Below are 17,819 nucleotides of genomic sequence, written 5' to 3' on the forward strand. Positions count from 1 at the left end.
AAAAAGCATTAAGCAGGTGGGAGATACCCTTTAAATATTTCCCACAATGTCCCCAAAAGCTGTTACATTGGGGGAAACTAAAATGGGTCCTGGTTGCCCATCACTGATTTAGAATGCTGCCAGAACCCATCAAGGAAAGAGGAGTGCACCAAGGGCACTCCATTGAGGCCCCCTTCACTAGCAATAGAGGCAGAGTTCAAATTCTGCTGCTTGCAAAAACAGCACCTTACATCAAGATATTTTTCAAGCTCCAAGAAGTAGTTCTGAGATTAAGTGCTTTTAAAAATAAGTGAAATAAGTGAAAGATCTCCCCCCTCCCACATCTGGCTGGGGTTAGAGGGAGAACAGAAAAAACTATAAAGTATGGGCATCATGCGACTCTGAAATTATCTTTCACTTATTTTTATAAGTGATTCCAGGAAGATAAGAAAGGATGGCTTATCCTCTACAGCACAGGTTTTCACAAAGGGAAGGTGCTGTGCCACAAGAACTCTTCAAGGTGAACATCATTACTCTGCTTTCTAGAGCATTATGACAGCTTACTTAAAGGAGAAGAGCAGTGTAGAAGATTGCCAAATTATACAGTAAAAATCAAGTATATAATTGCAAATCTGATAAAAAACCAAATGGCATACTTTATCAAAAATGACTAACTGGGAGTGTTCTGTTTAGAGCAGCTGAGCAACAACCGGACTGAATAAGGTATGCAACATAAAAATTGTTTTTATATTGTTTTAAATTTTAAAATTGTGTTTTAAATTGTTTTTAAAATATGTGTTTTAAATTGTATATTTGTTTTAATGTTTTTGATTGCTGTAAACCACCCAGAGAGCTTCGGCTATGGGGCGGTATACAAGTGCAATAAATAAATAAATAAACATGATGAGCGGAACAGTGAACACAGCCTCAGGTCACTCTCTTCTTTCACACAGCAGCAGCAAAACATCTTTCCATAAACTGTATATCATTTAAGCAGAAACAGCAATTTGCCGCCTCTCCCTAGTCCTCTAGTATGTAATGTACCATTAGCCTGTAAATTCATTGTTACCAGACAAATAAAGAGTAGAGAAGAATTTAAAAACAAAACATAAAAGTTTAGCAGGAGCACAAAATGTGGTAGTTCCAAGGCATAACATAATCTCTGATGAGAATTTAAAAGGTGCTTCCTCTGTTGTGAGGCAATTTCATGCACTTCTGCTTGGAGCATCCAGTATCAACCAACGTCAGCTAAAATGCTAAGCTAGATGGATCACTGCTTGAAGCTGCAGTGGTAATCCCTGTACTCCCAGCAGAATGCCTAGTGCACTTAAGTGCTGTACACAGTCTCAGGAAAGCAAGAAACAAAGCAAGGGGGCCTAGATGAAGTAAATCTCCATTTAGTAGGGCTCCATTTAGCCAGGTTCCATTTAGCTGTAACAGCTGCACATTCTTCATAGAACTTCCAGAGTTATTGCAACATTGCTATTTAAGCCTGCAAAGTATTATATCCCATTAATCAAGAAAACAACAGGGGTGAGAGACTTAAGTTTTTGCCAAGAATAAGTCACCATACCATGCCTAAAAAATCTGAGAGCAGAGACTCCCAATGCCAGCATTCCTTGTATTCAATAGTCTAATTCCCATGGCTGGAGTTAAGTTGAGAAGATTTAGCACACACCTCTTCTTACTTTTCCTAAAACTGCATGAAAGAAAAAAAAGGGGGGGAAAGAGTATTTTGAAGCAAATCCCACCAAGTTCAATGAGATTTACTCTGGTGTGCATACAGCATTGCAGACTTAGGCAATGCAAAAACTTCAACATGAATGAGGTGTATGTATGCGCCTTCGTGCAGTGCTAGCAGAGATCCATTAACCAAACCTCGATTAATCAAAACTTCTAGTTAATAACCCATATGTGTATCTGTGTTAATATAACTTGGGTTTAAGTTTAAATGTATCCCTCACAGATACTGAGGTAAGTGAAGTTCCACTAACATTTAAATAAATGCATACATATGCGTTTCTAGGATTACTATTTCTTATGTGCTGCGATTTATAGTTCTGCATCAACAGCACTGCTGTCACAACAGTAATAATAACAGTAATAAGTTGATTTTACCTGTTACTTTTCTTTGAACAGTAGAAGTGATAGTGGATGATGTGATATGCACAACATAACTATCAAGTCAAACTTCCTGATCTGTTAAACTATCTGGCCACAACTATCACTTATATTTTTTTACCTATGGTAACTATTGTCATCATACATGGATTCCAGTGCCTAACCTTCATACTATGGAGAAAACATCTCTTCCAATAGGAATGTAACATTTCAAGAACACATAAGAACTGTTACTATTCAAAGTGATACTCAGGGATATCTCAGAATTATAGCATAATCTAACCACTAATTTTCCACTGAGTGAAGCCACCTGTGCCCTGCCTGACAACCTAAACAAAGTAAGAGCTATTCATGGCTGCAGGCCCCATTAAAACATAGTTAAGGTCCAGAAGACAGCACAATGTTAATGAGAAACCAAGAGATATAAGCCAAGGAGCACAATGCAGCATGATTTATTCCTTCTGCTCAAAGTTGTTGCCAAATGGAATCGGCCCACGGCAAACCTTCAAACAGGAGGAGAAAGTTGTAGGAAATCCAGTAAACAGTCATTATTTTTCTTCCTTTTACTTCTAAATGCAAATTATTTTCACTTTCTTTTTATCCTTCCCAGGTCCCTGCTTACTGGTCTAGGGAAACAGTTTTTTGCCTGTTAAAACTGCATCTAAACTCGCTAGGAGGGAAAAATGACGTATTTCACCACACTCCTCTAGTTGTTCTTCCAATGCACCAGGCTGGGGAAGGGAAAGTCTTCTGCAAAAATCCACTACAATGATTTTCATGTGGTTCTTTGGTCATATGATACACATAATGCACCCCAGTAATGACTGGTCTGATAAGCAATGTTTTAGATATGGGTGATGATAAACACCAGTCATATTCTATAACAATCTCATATAGATAAATAATAAGTGAAGTTCCTGATAGGCAAGTTGGGTTTCACAATCTACCATAAATCTCTTCTGATTTTTGACTCAATATTCTTGGAGACATGTACAATAATTAGGTAAGAAATATGATCTATTTCTACTGGTAAAATAGCCGTTGGACTGTACTTGTCCCATAACAGATCCATATAATATGATAATCATATAAATCCATCTTTGATAATCCTTTGTTCCAAAAGTCTAATGGAATAGTTTGAAGCAATAGTTTAGACAGTTAAACGTTTGTTTGAAAAATTACCTCAGGCAGAGAGAAATTACCCTCCCTCCAGCATGGTCTCTCAACCTTCATGTGAAGGTACTGTCATGACTGATTCAAACATTACTTTTTTCTAATTGTGATTAAGATGAATTTAGAAAAAAAGAGCATACCTCAGAGAAAGGAACTTGCACTGATCACAAACTGACAATCTGACACAGCTCATCAAACTGACTGGACTGTTGCATTAATGATTTGGGCCTTCAGCCATTTCCTGCCCACTTCCCCACCCATCTTAGAGCTGGTTACTTGTTACAATTACTATATGGAAGCCAACCTTCCCCAACCTGTCTCCCTCCAGATGTTTTGAACTACAACTCCCTGAAATTCCTTCTTACCCCTTATATACCCAGTCAACCACTGCCTCTGCAGGTGAGGGCCTCCTGCAGATACCACCTTATCAGGAGGTCCATTCCACACAACATAGGGAGCAGATCTTTAGTGTTGTGGGACCTACCCTTTGGAATTCCCTCCCTTTAAATATTAGACAGGCACTATCTCTGTTATCCTTTCAGTGCCTGTTGAAGATCTTCCTCTTTCAACAAGCCTTTTAAGTAGAGACCTTATCCCAGTCTGCATCTGTATTGGAATTGCTTTTAAATATGTTTTGTTTTAATATACTTTAAAGTCTGTTTTTAAAAATGTTTTAGAGTTTTTTCCCTCCTCTAGGATGCACACTTTAACGAGGTGAGGGGGTTTGAGAGTGCCAAAGAAGCTGAGAGCAATGCCGTCAGGAGTCTAGACCAAGAGGCTAGATTCCTAGCAGGGTCACCCAAGGCAGAATGCTCAAAGCTGAGACACCAGACTAAAGTGCATCCAAACTCAGAAGAAGACAATGGTAGACCACCTCTGAATATCTCTTACCACGAAAACCCTATGAACAGAGTATCCAAAATGCAACATGAGATAGTGCTGGAAGATGAGACCCCCAGGTCAGATGGCACTCAGTGAGCTACTGGAGAAGAACAACAGACAAGCACGAGTCAACCGGGTCAAAGCTGAAAGGAAGCCTGGAGGCTGATGTGCACAGATGCGAAAGGAGAGTCCGGAGTTGTATGACATACACAATAGGAACATAGAATGTGAGAAACATGAACCAGGGAAAGTTAGAAATTGTGAAGCAAGAAATGGAACGCATCAACATTACAATACTTGGGGTGAGTTAATTAAAATGGACAGAAATGGGACATTTTCAATCACGCAACTACAATATTATGCAGGAAATGAGAAATTAAGAAGAAACACGGTTGTTTTACTAGTGAGAAGTGATGCAGCAAAAGCAATTAGGAGCTCTAACGCAAGGTCTGAGCAAGTTATATCAATGAGATTAAATAGAAAACCTATTAACACAACCATCATCCAAGTCTACACTCCAACAGCAAACACAGAAGAAGAGGAATTGGAGAGATTTTACGCAGAAGTACAGGAAGAAATTGATCATATACCAAAACAAGATGTGCTGATAATCATGGGGGACTGGAATGCAAAAGCAGGGAACAGAAAAGAACAAGAAATTGTGGGAAAATGGGGTTTAAGAGATAGAAATGAAACAGGAGAAAGACATTGAATTCTGTGAAGCCAACAATTTGTTTCTTGCAAACACATTTTTTGAGCAACTGAAAAGACAACTGTACACGTGGACATCACCAAAAGGTCAATATAGGAATCAAATTGATTATATAATTGGTAGCAGAAGATGGAGAAGTTCCATACTTTCTGCGAAAACAAGACCAGGAGCAGACTGTGGTACAGATCATGAACTGGTCGTATCGAAAATCACAGTAAAGCTAAAGAAGAAGAACAAAGCAATCATAATGCCAAAATACAATTTAAATAACATCCCAGAAGAATATAAAGATCAAATAAAGAACAGATTTGAGGCTTTAAACTTAGTTGATAGAGAACCAGAAGAATTATGGAGTAAAGTCAGAGACATTATCAGGGAAGAATGCAAAAAGACCTCTAGTTAAAAAAAGAGAAAGATCTCAATGAATGATTGATAAAACTCTTAAAATGGTTAAAGAGAGCCCTATTCCAAAGATTGAAGGGAAATTTAAACCAAGAGTACGGATGTTGAATAATCAACAGGGAAACACACTGACTGACCGAGATGAAATAAAAGGAAGATGGAAGCAATACACCGAAGAACTCTGTAAAAGAAATGCAAGGATGACAGATTCATTCACGGGGGAACCGTATGATAAAGAACCAGAAATTTTAGAATATGAGGTGAAAGCTGCTCTTAAAATACTTGGAGGAGACAAATCATCAGGAACAGATGGCATACCAATAGAGTTGCTACAGGCCACTGAGACTGAATCTGTCCAGATTTTGACAAAAAATTGTCCAGAAATATGGAAAACTAAACAATGGCCCACAGACAAAGCGTTCAATATATATCCCAATTCCAAAGAGAGAGGATCCTAGGGAATGCAGTAATTATCACTTTACTGCCTTAATATCCCATGCAAGTAAAGTAATGCCCAAGATTCTCAATCATGAAATACTATGGAATGCTTTAAAAGAAATGGGGGTGCCACAGCATCTGACTGTCCTGATGTGCAACCTGTACTCTGTACAATAGCCTACAGTAAGGACAGAATGTGGAGAAACTGATTGGTTCCCCATAGGAAAGGGTGTGAGACAGGAGTGTATTTTATCACCTTATTTGTTTAATCTATATGCAGAACATATTTGGAAAGCGGGATTGGACCAAAATGAAGGAGGTGTGAAAATTGGTGGGAGATATCAATAATTTAAGATATTATGCCATACTGTTGGCAGAAACCAGTAATGATTTGAAACGAATGCAGATGAAAGTTAAAGAGGAAAGCACAAAAGCAGGACTACAGCTGAAAGTCAAGAAGACTAAAGTAATGACAACAGAAGATTTATGTAACTTTAAAGTTGACAATGAGGACATTGAACTTGTCAAGGATTATCAATACCTTGGCACAGTCATTAACCAAAATGGAGACAATAGTCAAGAAATTAGAAGGCTAGGATTGTGGGGGCAGCTATGACAGAACTAGAAAAGATCCTCAAATGCAAAGATGAATCACTGAACACTAAAGTCAGGATCATTCAGACCATGGTATTCCCGATCTCTATGTATGGATGTGAAAGTTGGACAGTGAAAAAAGCTGATAAGACAAAAATCAACTCCTCTGAAATGTGGTATTGGAGGAGAGCTTTGCGCATACCATGCACTGCAAGAAAAAGACAGATAGTTGGGTGTTAGAATAAATTAAACCAGAACTATCATTAGATGTTAAAATGATTAAACTGAGGTTATCATACTTCGGACACATAATGAGAAGACCTGATTCACTAGAAAAGACAATAATGCTCAGAAAAACAGCAGGGAGTAGAAAAATAGGAAGGCCAACAAGAGATGGATTGATTCCATTAAAGGAAGCCACTGTCTGGCCTAGAAAGAGACTCATGAGACGGAGATGAGGATGGAATCAATTCCTGTTTTATTAAAGTAACATAGAAGGCAATACGTTTCATAGGCACACTATGCTAGCTCACTGCAATCCCTAACTAGGCTACCTAAGTAAAGTCTGCAGCGTGTGAAGGAAGTTGAGTCAGCACTCCGATCAGGGAGGAGCAGGCTTAAGTAGGAAAGGTCTTCGCCCATAATCTCTGACTCCTTTGAAGAACCTTCCTCTGACCGAAGAGCTTCTCCCGGTGTCTGGCACGGGGCAAAAGGTGGCATGCCTCCGCTGGCTCATCTGACAATACAGTCTCGATAGGTGCTGACTCGGCTTCAGGAGGTGGGGAAGCGCTTGACGTGCCAAGGGGGGAGCTCGGGGGGGTGGAGTTGGCTCGCACGCCAAGACATTCCCCAACGGCTCTATGGGGGCATCTGGAAGCTGAGCACAGTCTTCTTCGGCGGGAGAACTGTCTGTGGGAACTGGCACAGTGTCAAACACCCCCCCTCCCGCCTCATCCTTGAAAGTCTCAACACCCTCTGATTCTTCCCCTTGCCCTAGCAGCCGGCAATGGCGCTCATCCAGCCCCCCTCCATGATGCTCCTGAGAGAGCTGGGGCTCAACAGCCACACACCTGAACTTACAAGATCTGAACACGGTGGTTTATAACAGATGCTATTGGAGGTCACTGATTCATAATGTCACCGTAAGTCATAATCAACTTGAAGGCACGTAACAACAAGAGTGCTTTTAGTGATTTTGTTTGCCATCCTGGGCTCTTTCTGGAAGGAAGGGCAAGATAGAAATGTATTATTATTATTATTATTATTCACCACCACATGCTGGTGGAGGCTGATGGGACATAGAACAGCATCCATGTTTCAGCATAGGACAGCAGCAGCCATAACATGGAGTGTGCCCTCACCATACTGCTTAGCCCATTTGTGTGAGCACTATAATAACGCAAAAGCAAGATGCCGTCTTAAGCAGCTTTCTCATAGCAAGCAGACTGCCCTTTACTTTTGCGTCCCTGTGGTTTTACTGGATCAGCCCCCATCTTTAAATAAAAGAAAACAAAGACAAAATGCTCAATTAATGTTTACCACAAACTACCAAGGCACTAAGTGGTACAATGAACCATCAAATGCAGTTTTTTAAAAAATCCTCTTTACCCACCCTTCCCCCACACACCTCACAGCACTCAAAGAAACTAAAACTCCACCTCCACCCCCCAGTCCCTTGGGCAAGTCTGCTGCCAAGTAAAAGCTGCTGAACCTAATGAAGGAATTAAAAATTGATAACTTGATGAAAGAAGAAAGTTGGGTTCCAGTTCTGAGAAAATGAAACACAGTAACTCACTCATCGTTCAGAAACACTAGTTATCCCACATATGATAGAGGAAACAGATATTTCAAGTTTTATCACAAACTGAAATAATTAGTGATGTTGTCAAAGCTTATGATTATCTGGGTTCAGAATATGAATTTGTTTACTTCATAATGCTAAAATGGATTACAAACTAAGCAGCAATCTCTCCAAAGGTTCTTCACCAGCTGAGAATGTAAAATCAGTCTTCTGAGCAAATGTGGGCAGGATTTAGCACCCAACCACCCGAACGCAGCTACTTTAAAAGGCAATGTCCAAATGTTTTTTAATGTCAAATCCTTTCTTTTCACTGAAACTCAGTTGGTTACTGTGAACTATGGAACTTGCCCAAGCAAGTTTTTATTAGGCAAATATCTTATTTTGAGCCAATTCCTCAATTATTTCTCTGCTATCTAAAATTCTTTGTTCCCATATATGTCTTTTTTTCTTTTCCTTCTTTCTTTTGGAAGGGGAGAGCAGGTATGTGCAGATTGCTAAGCAGCTTTCAACCACAACTGCACTGCTAATGTGATTAAGTCAGGGGTCACCAACCTTTTTTGACTAGTGGGCACATTTTGAATGTTGAGGGAGTGCTGACAATGCCAGTCACAAAATGGCTGCTAAGGGATGGGCATGGCATAACATATGACTGCCATGAGGGGCATGTCATAACACAAAATTAGAGTACAGTAGGGCCCACTCATACGGCGGGTTACGTTCCGGACCCCCACTGTAAAGCGAAAACCGCTGTAAAGCGGAACCCATTGAATAGAATGATGCGCGATGCCTCAAAACCGCCGTAAAAGCGGAACAAGCACTGTATGAGTAGGGCTTTAGTCTAATTGCGTCTAATTGAGACCGCTGTATTAGAGAATCGCTGTAAAGCGAAGCGCTGTAAAGCGGGGCCCTACTGTACAGTCATTGCTGCTTCTCTCTCTCCCCCACCCACTCATGTTTACCATGGAAGTCAGTTATGTCCCGTTGGTCCTGACTGTGGAGATATACCTTTTAAAGGCACAAGAACCCTGTTTTCCGGTCAGAGGCAGCATGCTTCTGAATATCAGTTTCTGGAAACCACAGGAGGGGAGAGTGCTTTTGTACTTAGGTCCCAGTTGGGAGATTCCCAAATGCATCTGGCTGGCTACTGTGAGAACAGGATGCTGCACTACATGAGCCACTGGCGTGATCCAGCAAACTCTTTTTATGTTCTTAATGCCAACCCTAAAACAACACTTAGCATGCCATCCTGTAGCCACTTACTTGGGAGTAAGGCCCATTAAAAACAAACAGAAGCAGACATGTATACTATTGTACAGTAAGTTAACTATACAGTGAGTTCTTAATGAGTGCCTGGATTTTTTAACATTCATCTGCACTTATAATATAGTAATATTTGTATAAAATAACTTCTGGGGGTACCTAATCTCAGAAAAATCCACCACAGAAAAATGCATCCTGATTACTAGGAAAAAAAGGAGGGCACCAATGAAAGTCTTTGTTAGTGCCATGGCACCCACAGGCACCAAGCTGGCAACACCTGGATTAAATTATCCATGTGGCACCTTCTGAGAGCATGTGCAACCATTCGAAGCTCAGACTGCACTCTCAGAAAACAGGTAAGATTTCCACCTCTGCACTCACTGACAAAATTCATAATTACCAAATCAAGCTAAGGGGGATTTTTCTATTACCTACAAAGCAAACAGTACCATTCTTAGTCACACGAAGAACCCTTTTTGGCAGATATGGAATTTTCAAAATAGAACTACTTGATTTTTCTCTCCTTATCACTCTCCCTATCAAAACAGATAATATAAAAGATATCATCACTAGCTATTTTCCTCTGTCAAACTCTTGGCAGGTCTGTAGCATTCACCTGTGATTTGGACTCTTTTCCTATATCTTGTTACCAGTCTCTTATGGCGGGGTGGGGAACCTCTAGCTCCTGCGCCAAACTTGCCCCATCGGGCTTCCCCATTTGGCCCACCATCTCACTATGTTTGATATTCTTGTGGCAGAAATTTGGACGTGATATTAGCCCAAGGTTGGGGAACCTCTGGCTTGTGGGGCTAATTAAGCTCACCAGGCCTTTCCATTTGGGACAAGCCATACCCACCTGCCCTACACCTGACATCATATATGTTGCCAGATGTGGAGGAAGGTAAGGTTATGGCTGGGCCAAAAATGGGCTTTGCAGACACCATTCATCATCTGATTAGTGGTGCCTGCAAAGCCCTGCAGCTCTTTACAAGCTGCAAAGATCAGTTGGTTGGTGGTGCTTGCAGACAGCTGTGCATGATAATTGATTGTGATTTGATCGTCAGAGCTTCAAAGCATTGTGTACCAACAGGTTACCTGACATCATTGTGATATCAGGTGATTGACAGGTTGGCAGACCCATACATCTGTCAAACTTGGCCCATGGGGTTGGGGGAGATACATATCCAGTTCACCAGCCAGTTCCCCACCCCTGCATTAATAGCTTGAGTTCAGGAGGCACAAGTAATAGTCCCCTGCCCCCAGTAAATTGGGAAGATATGGACAGGAATGGGCATGGAGTTTTCAATTATTGGGGGGAGGGTGTAGTGTCGAGTTCATTTTTGTAATATACTTTTGTGTTTGTATTTATTATTCTGTCTGAACTTTCAGGATAAATAAATTAAAGCTGTACATCAAAAGAAATTTTGTCCTGCATGGCTGGAAATACCCCCAAAACACTTCTGTAAATTCAAATAATCAGTTTTCAAAGACTCTAAGACCTAACCATTTCTGAGATGCTAATAAATACAACAGCTCAAACAATTTGATACTTCAAAGTGTGGGTCATGCACTTCTGTTATTCTACTGCTTTCTCTGTAACAACTAAATGCCTTCTCCTTTAATAACCTCAAAGTATCTTTGTCTACTGGTGGTTCAGTCCATCACTCTATATGGAACCATTCTATTATTCAACACCTCTCTCCTGGACTAATCTCAGGGGCTCTTCTTTTCCCCTCTCATGTACTTGCTCTGTTTCATTCCCATTCCCAAGTATTTAATTAAAACCAATCTGGATTTATACTAAATTATTAAATACTTTGAGGCACAGCTCTGCGCAAAGAGTCACATTTGCACAGACGGGGATGTAAACAACTATTCTAATACTACTATATGTACTCTCTTTATTACTATATGTTTCTAGGGATTAGTTATCTTATATTCAAAGCCAGAATGCTTTCTTGAGAACCCAGTCTGTGCCTGCTATTTGCTCCCCCACCTAAGAATATTCTGCTTGAAAAATTATAACTGATTGGTAAGTAGCATGGATATCAAAAGCCCCATTAGCTTTAATATTATTATTAAATTTATATCCTTTCCTTCCTCCTGGAAGGAGCTGAGAGCAGCAAACAAAAACACTAAAAACACTCTAAAACATATTAAAATAAAACATATATTTTTTAAAAAAACTTTAAAAACATCTGAAAAAGCAATTCCAACACAGATGCAGACTGGGATAAGGTCTCTACTTAAAAGGCTTGTTGAAAGAGGAAGGTCTTCAGTAGGTGCCAAAAAGAAAACAGATATGGCAGCTGTCTAATATTTATGGGGAGGGAATTCCAAAGGGTAGGTGCCACAACCCTAAAGGTCCGCTTCCTATGTTGTGTGGAACGGAATTCCTGATAAGATGATATCTGCAGGAAGCTAACACGAATTAAAGTATTATTTGCTGTATATTGATTGATTGATTGATTGATTGATTGATTGCACTTGTATACCGCCCCATAGCCGAAGCTCTCTGGATGGTTTACAGCAATCAAAAACATTAAAACAAATATACAATTTAAAACACAACTTTAAAATTTAAAACAATATAAAAACAATTTTATATGTATTACACAGCCATAAGAGTGGCTGTATACTATAGTCAGCATGGATTTTTCGTATTCCGCAATGTTAAATTGAAGATACACCCCCACGCCGTTCTGCTGCTTCCCACAAGAACATATCAAAACAAAACCTTACAGAACATGCCGTCCTCAACTCAGAAACGTTTGCTTAACAACTGTCTAAGTTTTCATAGCGATATACACAACAGTCAGAGAGAATCCAGAGTTCAAAGTGTAAAACAAGAGAGAGAAAATCCAGAGCCCTGTCGGACTTTTTTCTGTCAGTGGTCTCAAATTTGTTGAAATTAATTAAAAATCAGCCATGTTCACAGAGTACCATACTCTGACCTTCATCTTCTGCAGTTTGAAAGTTTAAAAAAAATGCATGGCTGAATTTTATTTAATTTAAGAAATTTAACATTGAAGTCTATTATAACATCGGGCACGCTCAATAAGAACTCACTGTCAGTGTTCTAAAAGCCAGACTCACAGCTGTTTTGCTTGGCTAATCAGGTGGCCACACCCATTCCAGACCTTTATTTCACTTTAGACAGTCATGTAAGTCTCAGTACCCTAAAAGAGATCCCGTGACCAGCACCTGTGGGAGGCACCATGCTGGTATGAGAAAGAGAAGATGCAGTCCTGAGAACATGGATGTTCTAAGAGCCTGACATCGCTATAAGTGCCAGCTGACCAACTGAAGGATGAGATACTGGGGCTCAATGAAGATATCAAAAGAACGTCAAATCATTATCTGACTGTAAAGACACCCCAGCTTCACCAGAAGATTTGAGAAGTTTTCTACCACAGCCTACCATATGAAACTCTATTAGTGCGCCTCCTTTCCCAAGTCTCTTTTTCCTTGCTACAGCACTGGTTGGCCACCACCTACTTGCATGAGTATGTGAGTATGAAAGATCAGGACTATTGGGTTTATCTAATATTGCATTTTACCATCCATTGCTGCAATGGATGACTTGTAAAAGCACTTCTGGCTGTGCCAATTGGACATCTTTCAGTAAATCTTTTAAAACCTTTTATCTTGGTATGGTCCCAACCAGGGCTGTGGAGTCGGAGTCGTGGAGTCAGAGTCAGAAGCAATTTTGGGTGGAGTCAGAAGCAATTTTGGGTGGAGTTGGACAGTAGAAAAATAGAGGAGTCAGAGTCAGAGTCGAAGGTCTGACATACAGACTCCACAGCCCTGGTCCCAACACTCCTTCTGCTTGTTCCCACTGTCTCGTGGCTTGATCACCCAGGAGTGGCTCTGGATTCATTGGTAAGTCCTAATTCTCTGACACTACATGTCAGGGCCCTCACCTACAGAGTGCAACGATCAACTAGGTATATAAGGGGTAAGATGAACTTTCAGGTATCCTGGTCCCAAGCTGTATAGTGCTTTGTACACCAAAACTAGAACCTTGAACTTGGCCTGGTAGCAAATGGGCAGCCAGTGCAATCCTTTCAACAGCAGAGTGATGTTGGCCCCAGTGAACAGCTGCGCTGCTGCATTTTGCATCAGCTGCAGCTTCCAGACCAACCTCAAGGGCAGCCGCACAAACAGCACATTACAGTAATACAGCCTGGAGGTTACCAGTGCATGGACAACAGTGGTCAGGCTATCCCAGTCCAGAAACAGCTGCAGCTGTCTTACCTGCTGAAGCTGGTAAAAGGCACTCCTATCCCCTGAGGTCACCTGGGCCTCTAGCAACAAAGAGGGATCCAGGAGCACTCCCAGACTATAAACCTGCTCTTTCAGAGGGATTACAATTCCATCCAAAGGGCAATTGGCCAATTATCCGAATTCAGGAACCACCAACCCACAGCACTTCCATCTTGCTAAGATTCAGACACAGTTTACTGGCCCTCACCCAGACAGCCAAAGAGAGGGAGACCTCTGATTCAGTTTGTTACACTGATGAGATACCAGCTTGTTTTTTGCAAAAGATTGCCCTCGACAAAGGGTTGTGGCAACTCCCGAAACACGTTGGGCTACAATAAAAGTTTCTCATTCTCAACTCTTTGCTGGTTGCTGCTTTGGCACCTTGAGGGTCCCCCCCTCTTTGGCTGGAGTGTTTTTGGGTACTTACATCCTTGCTTTTTGGCCCTCATCCAGCCAACCACCAAGTCCAGGCATTGGTCCATGGCTTGCATGGCCTCTCCAATTCAGAAGTTATGGAGAATTAGAGCTGGGTATCAGCAGCATACTGCTGACACCTTGCCCCAAATCTCCTGAAGACAACTCCCAAGGACTTCACAAAGATGTTAAACAGCATTGTGGACATGATAGTACCCTGCTGCACCCCAGAGCATTCCAGGTTTGAATTCTAAGGTTGGATTCTAGGGTTGGGACAATAAATTGGAACAAAGCATTAATAGGAGGTAATAGAAGGCACTCCTCAAGGTACCTGGACCCCAAGCCATTTGAAGTTTAGAAGTTTTTTTGTTTTTTTCCCCAGTCAACACCCTCCTGCACTTTGAATTTGACCTGGAAGCAAACAGGAAGCTAGTGAAACCGTTGTGAAACTGGTAACATATGATCAGAGAAAGCCGTTCCAGTTAAAATCCTCAAACCTGTATTTATTTATTTTCTGAATTTATACCTCACCATTCAGTAAAATTCACAGGTTATATGCACTTGTTGTTCAGCCAACATTATGCAAACAACTATTACAGTGTAAACAAGAAAAAAGTTACAGAAGAGATTTTCAAAGTAGGCCATCACTGTATCTAACCTATTTTATGCTCATAGTGCATTGACCTTTGACATTAAGTTCTTGTCATCTGTAGCTCCTGATATTCCCCTCCCCCCCGGCTGTTATTGATTCAGTTTAATTTGTCCTCAGATTTATTCACCTTAATTTATAGTTATTATTTGCCATCTTGATCTACAAAAATCTGAAAAATAAAACACCTTACCCATCAGCTTCATCTTGGCACTGTAGCTCCCAAAGTATCTTTCATCAGTGGTGGGTGTGTGACATTCATACTCGCCAGCATCCCTGTCTTGGAGCTTTGTGATGTGCAATAGAGCAGAATCCCCCTGGACCCTCTCTACATAGATTTCTCCACTCCTGACACGCTGGGTGTAGATTGCGTAAGGGAAGGATGGGTCCATGGTGCTAACAATTTGCACCTCCCTTTCTGGAGCAGATGGGAGATATATGGACCACTGAAAATTCTGTTCCGATGGTCCTTGGTAGCCACTGACCTTACACCAGATGGTGATGTGGGAATTTTCAGTGCGGTATAGAGGGCCTTCTTGAACAGTGACTTGACGTTGTGCAAATGCCAGTCCTGACGGGGAGAAAAGAATAGAGTTCAGGTACATCTAGTTCATTAAATAAAATAAATTAACACATACTACTTTTAAATTAACAGTTCCAAACTAGCATCTTTAATTGCACAACTCACTTGGGTTTTCAAAAAAGGCAGTTATTAGGTGAAATATGCCCACTGAAGAAAAAAAAAAGAAAAAAGTGTGGTTGGTTTCTCAAGATCATGAGGAGATTTGTGATCAAACGACAAATATTTATACTTCTATTTCCACTTATTATACAGCTCTGCTTCGTAGCAAATGAAACTCTTATGCAGAAACAAACATCAAAAGCATATTGAGCTTATTTAAAGATTGTTTTAAATCAGTGTTTAGGGGCAAACCCTCAAAGGCGGCTTCCAACACATAAAAATACTATCAGCATTCAAATTTAACCATAGTGGTGTCTCTTTCCATAGAGGAAAGCCCATGAATTACTGTGTGTGTAAATTTTTATTTTAGAATGAAAAACAGGAAAAATATCCCTTGAGCATGTGACAAGCTCCTCGCATGGCCCTATTCATGGATTTCTCCATGCAAAACCACTAATTGTACATGGGGCCTTAGTAGTATTCAGGCACAATGGCAGAGTTATCTCTACAATCAGAAGAGGGGGAAAAACAGAGAACCTAACTTAGTGGTGGAAAAGCTCTGGCGTATGGGCCTAATTAGACTTGCCAGGTCACTTTGGAGTAACACATTCACCTTTTCCAGGCCTGGCATCATATATGTCATCAAGCACAGTACACTTCAAGCCATGGCCTGAAATCTCAGCCACAGCTAGAGGAAGAATGGGGAACACACTCAAACATGTGCTCCTGATTCTTCTGTTGCAGCCAAAAGTCAGCGGTTTTTGAATTGGGCACCTTTTTCTGTTGCTGTGCCAGATGACAGAAAAAGGCACGAGATTAAAAAGTGCCAGTTTATTGGCTGTAAAGAAAGAATTGGGAGCAAACTTTTGAGTGCACTCCCAATTCTTCCTTCGCATTCAACCTGAGGATCTTCCTTTTTAAAAAAATATGTTTACCGAATGAGAATAAGCCTTGCCTCCCTACAAACTCATGTACTCCCCTGTCCACTCTCCTTTCCAGTGACGCTGTGAAGAAGACATAAGAAGTTTCTACTTCCATATTAAATTAACTAGGGTTTAGCATTACATCCATACCTTAAGCCTTGGTTAATCTTAACTAAGATTTGTTGAAACAAGCCAGGATCATAAACAATAGTGAACGAAGCTGGCTTATTTCAAATAAGCAGAGTTATGATTAACAGTCTGTCCAGGTTCAGACAACATGGCAAACTACAGTTAATCTAAAATGGTAGTGAAAATGTCTGATCTCCTCCTTGCAGTTGTGCCAAAAGAGGTGGAGAGGAGGGTTTGAGCTTGGCTCTTTTCTTGCAATGCCATATATAATGTCCAAACCAGCCCGTTTGTCTCAGTCATCCATAAAACAACAGATACCCTAAGTGATGCTAAGAAACTAGTTCTCAAAACTAAATAATCTTTTAGAGAAATGTTTATTTTAAATGAATAACCATGGGCCTTAGGATAAACCACATACATGCACACATGCTACACCTCTTTTCACAAGACTATTTAAGATACATTTCTTCTAACAGTTGGGAGAACTGTAAATGAAAGCATGTTTATTTCAGCTCATTAGCTGGCAAATTCATACCAGTTATCTTCATTTTCACTCTAACCCTTAATATCTACAAGATCTCAGATGACCGTGTTGCTGTCGGAAAATTTTATAGCTGAGTTGAAAGGCTCTTTACAGAAAGAAGCACAACTGCATTGCATCAAACAAATAACGAGTTGTGAAATAAGAACTAATCAGTAGAATCTCCTTCCATAACTTCTGTTTGCCAAAGTGTTGTCTGGTAAAGGAAACAATCCTATGTACATTTGCTTCAGAAATATGTCCACTGAATTCAGTGGGGCTTCAAACACAATTTATTTTGGATTGGGCTCAAAGAGCAACTCAAGCACAGTAGCACCTTTCAAATTCATTTCTAGTGAAAGAAAAGTGCCACTTAATAATAATAATAATAATAATAATAATAGTGTTTTATTTTTCCCTCTCCCTTATTCACCTTCAATTAGCATAAATTAGAAGTTTCAACATGAGCTCATAGCTAATCTTTCAAGGTACTATCAGAAGTTCCTCGAGGGACTGCAAGTAATGCCACCTAGTGCTACCCAACATCTCTCACTTCCAACCCTCACATCTCTTTGGAAATATTCAATTAGAACTGGAGAATCAGATGTGTAATCTAAATGGCTTATTAGCATACATTATACAACAAGAGAGAATTCTATGCATAGATATAGTTAAATTATATGGCGATTGAGAAACGAGCCAAGTTACAACAATATATGCAGTATATGCATCTGCAGTAGAATGGTCAACTTGTACAGTGATCGGAATGGAAACTATTAGACTAACCGCATCCTAAATAAGTTTTAGTCAATTGTTCAGCCTTTAATCTAGTAAATTTAATATTTAAAATCAGTCTTTTAAATAAATCCACAAA

The 17,819-nt window shown here is 40.3% G+C and overlaps 1 protein-coding gene across 2 annotated transcripts in view; it reads right to left on the reverse strand.

The window, feature by feature from the left end:
• IGSF3 (immunoglobulin superfamily member 3) overlaps window positions 1–17,819 on the reverse strand; it is a 191,314-nt gene that overhangs the window by 134,624 nt on the left and 38,871 nt on the right. For both annotated transcript variants that reach the window (XM_061627994.1, XM_061627995.1), the window contains exon 3: window positions 14,885–15,262. In XM_061627994.1, the coding sequence (XP_061483978.1) occupies window positions 14,885–15,262 (378 nt within the window). The remainder of the gene's footprint in view (window positions 1–14,884; window positions 15,263–17,819) is intronic.

The sequence above is a fragment of the Rhineura floridana genome, chromosome 5 (genome assembly GCF_030035675.1).
Source record: "Rhineura floridana isolate rRhiFlo1 chromosome 5, rRhiFlo1.hap2, whole genome shotgun sequence".
NCBI lineage: Eukaryota > Metazoa > Chordata > Lepidosauria > Squamata > Rhineuridae > Rhineura > Rhineura floridana.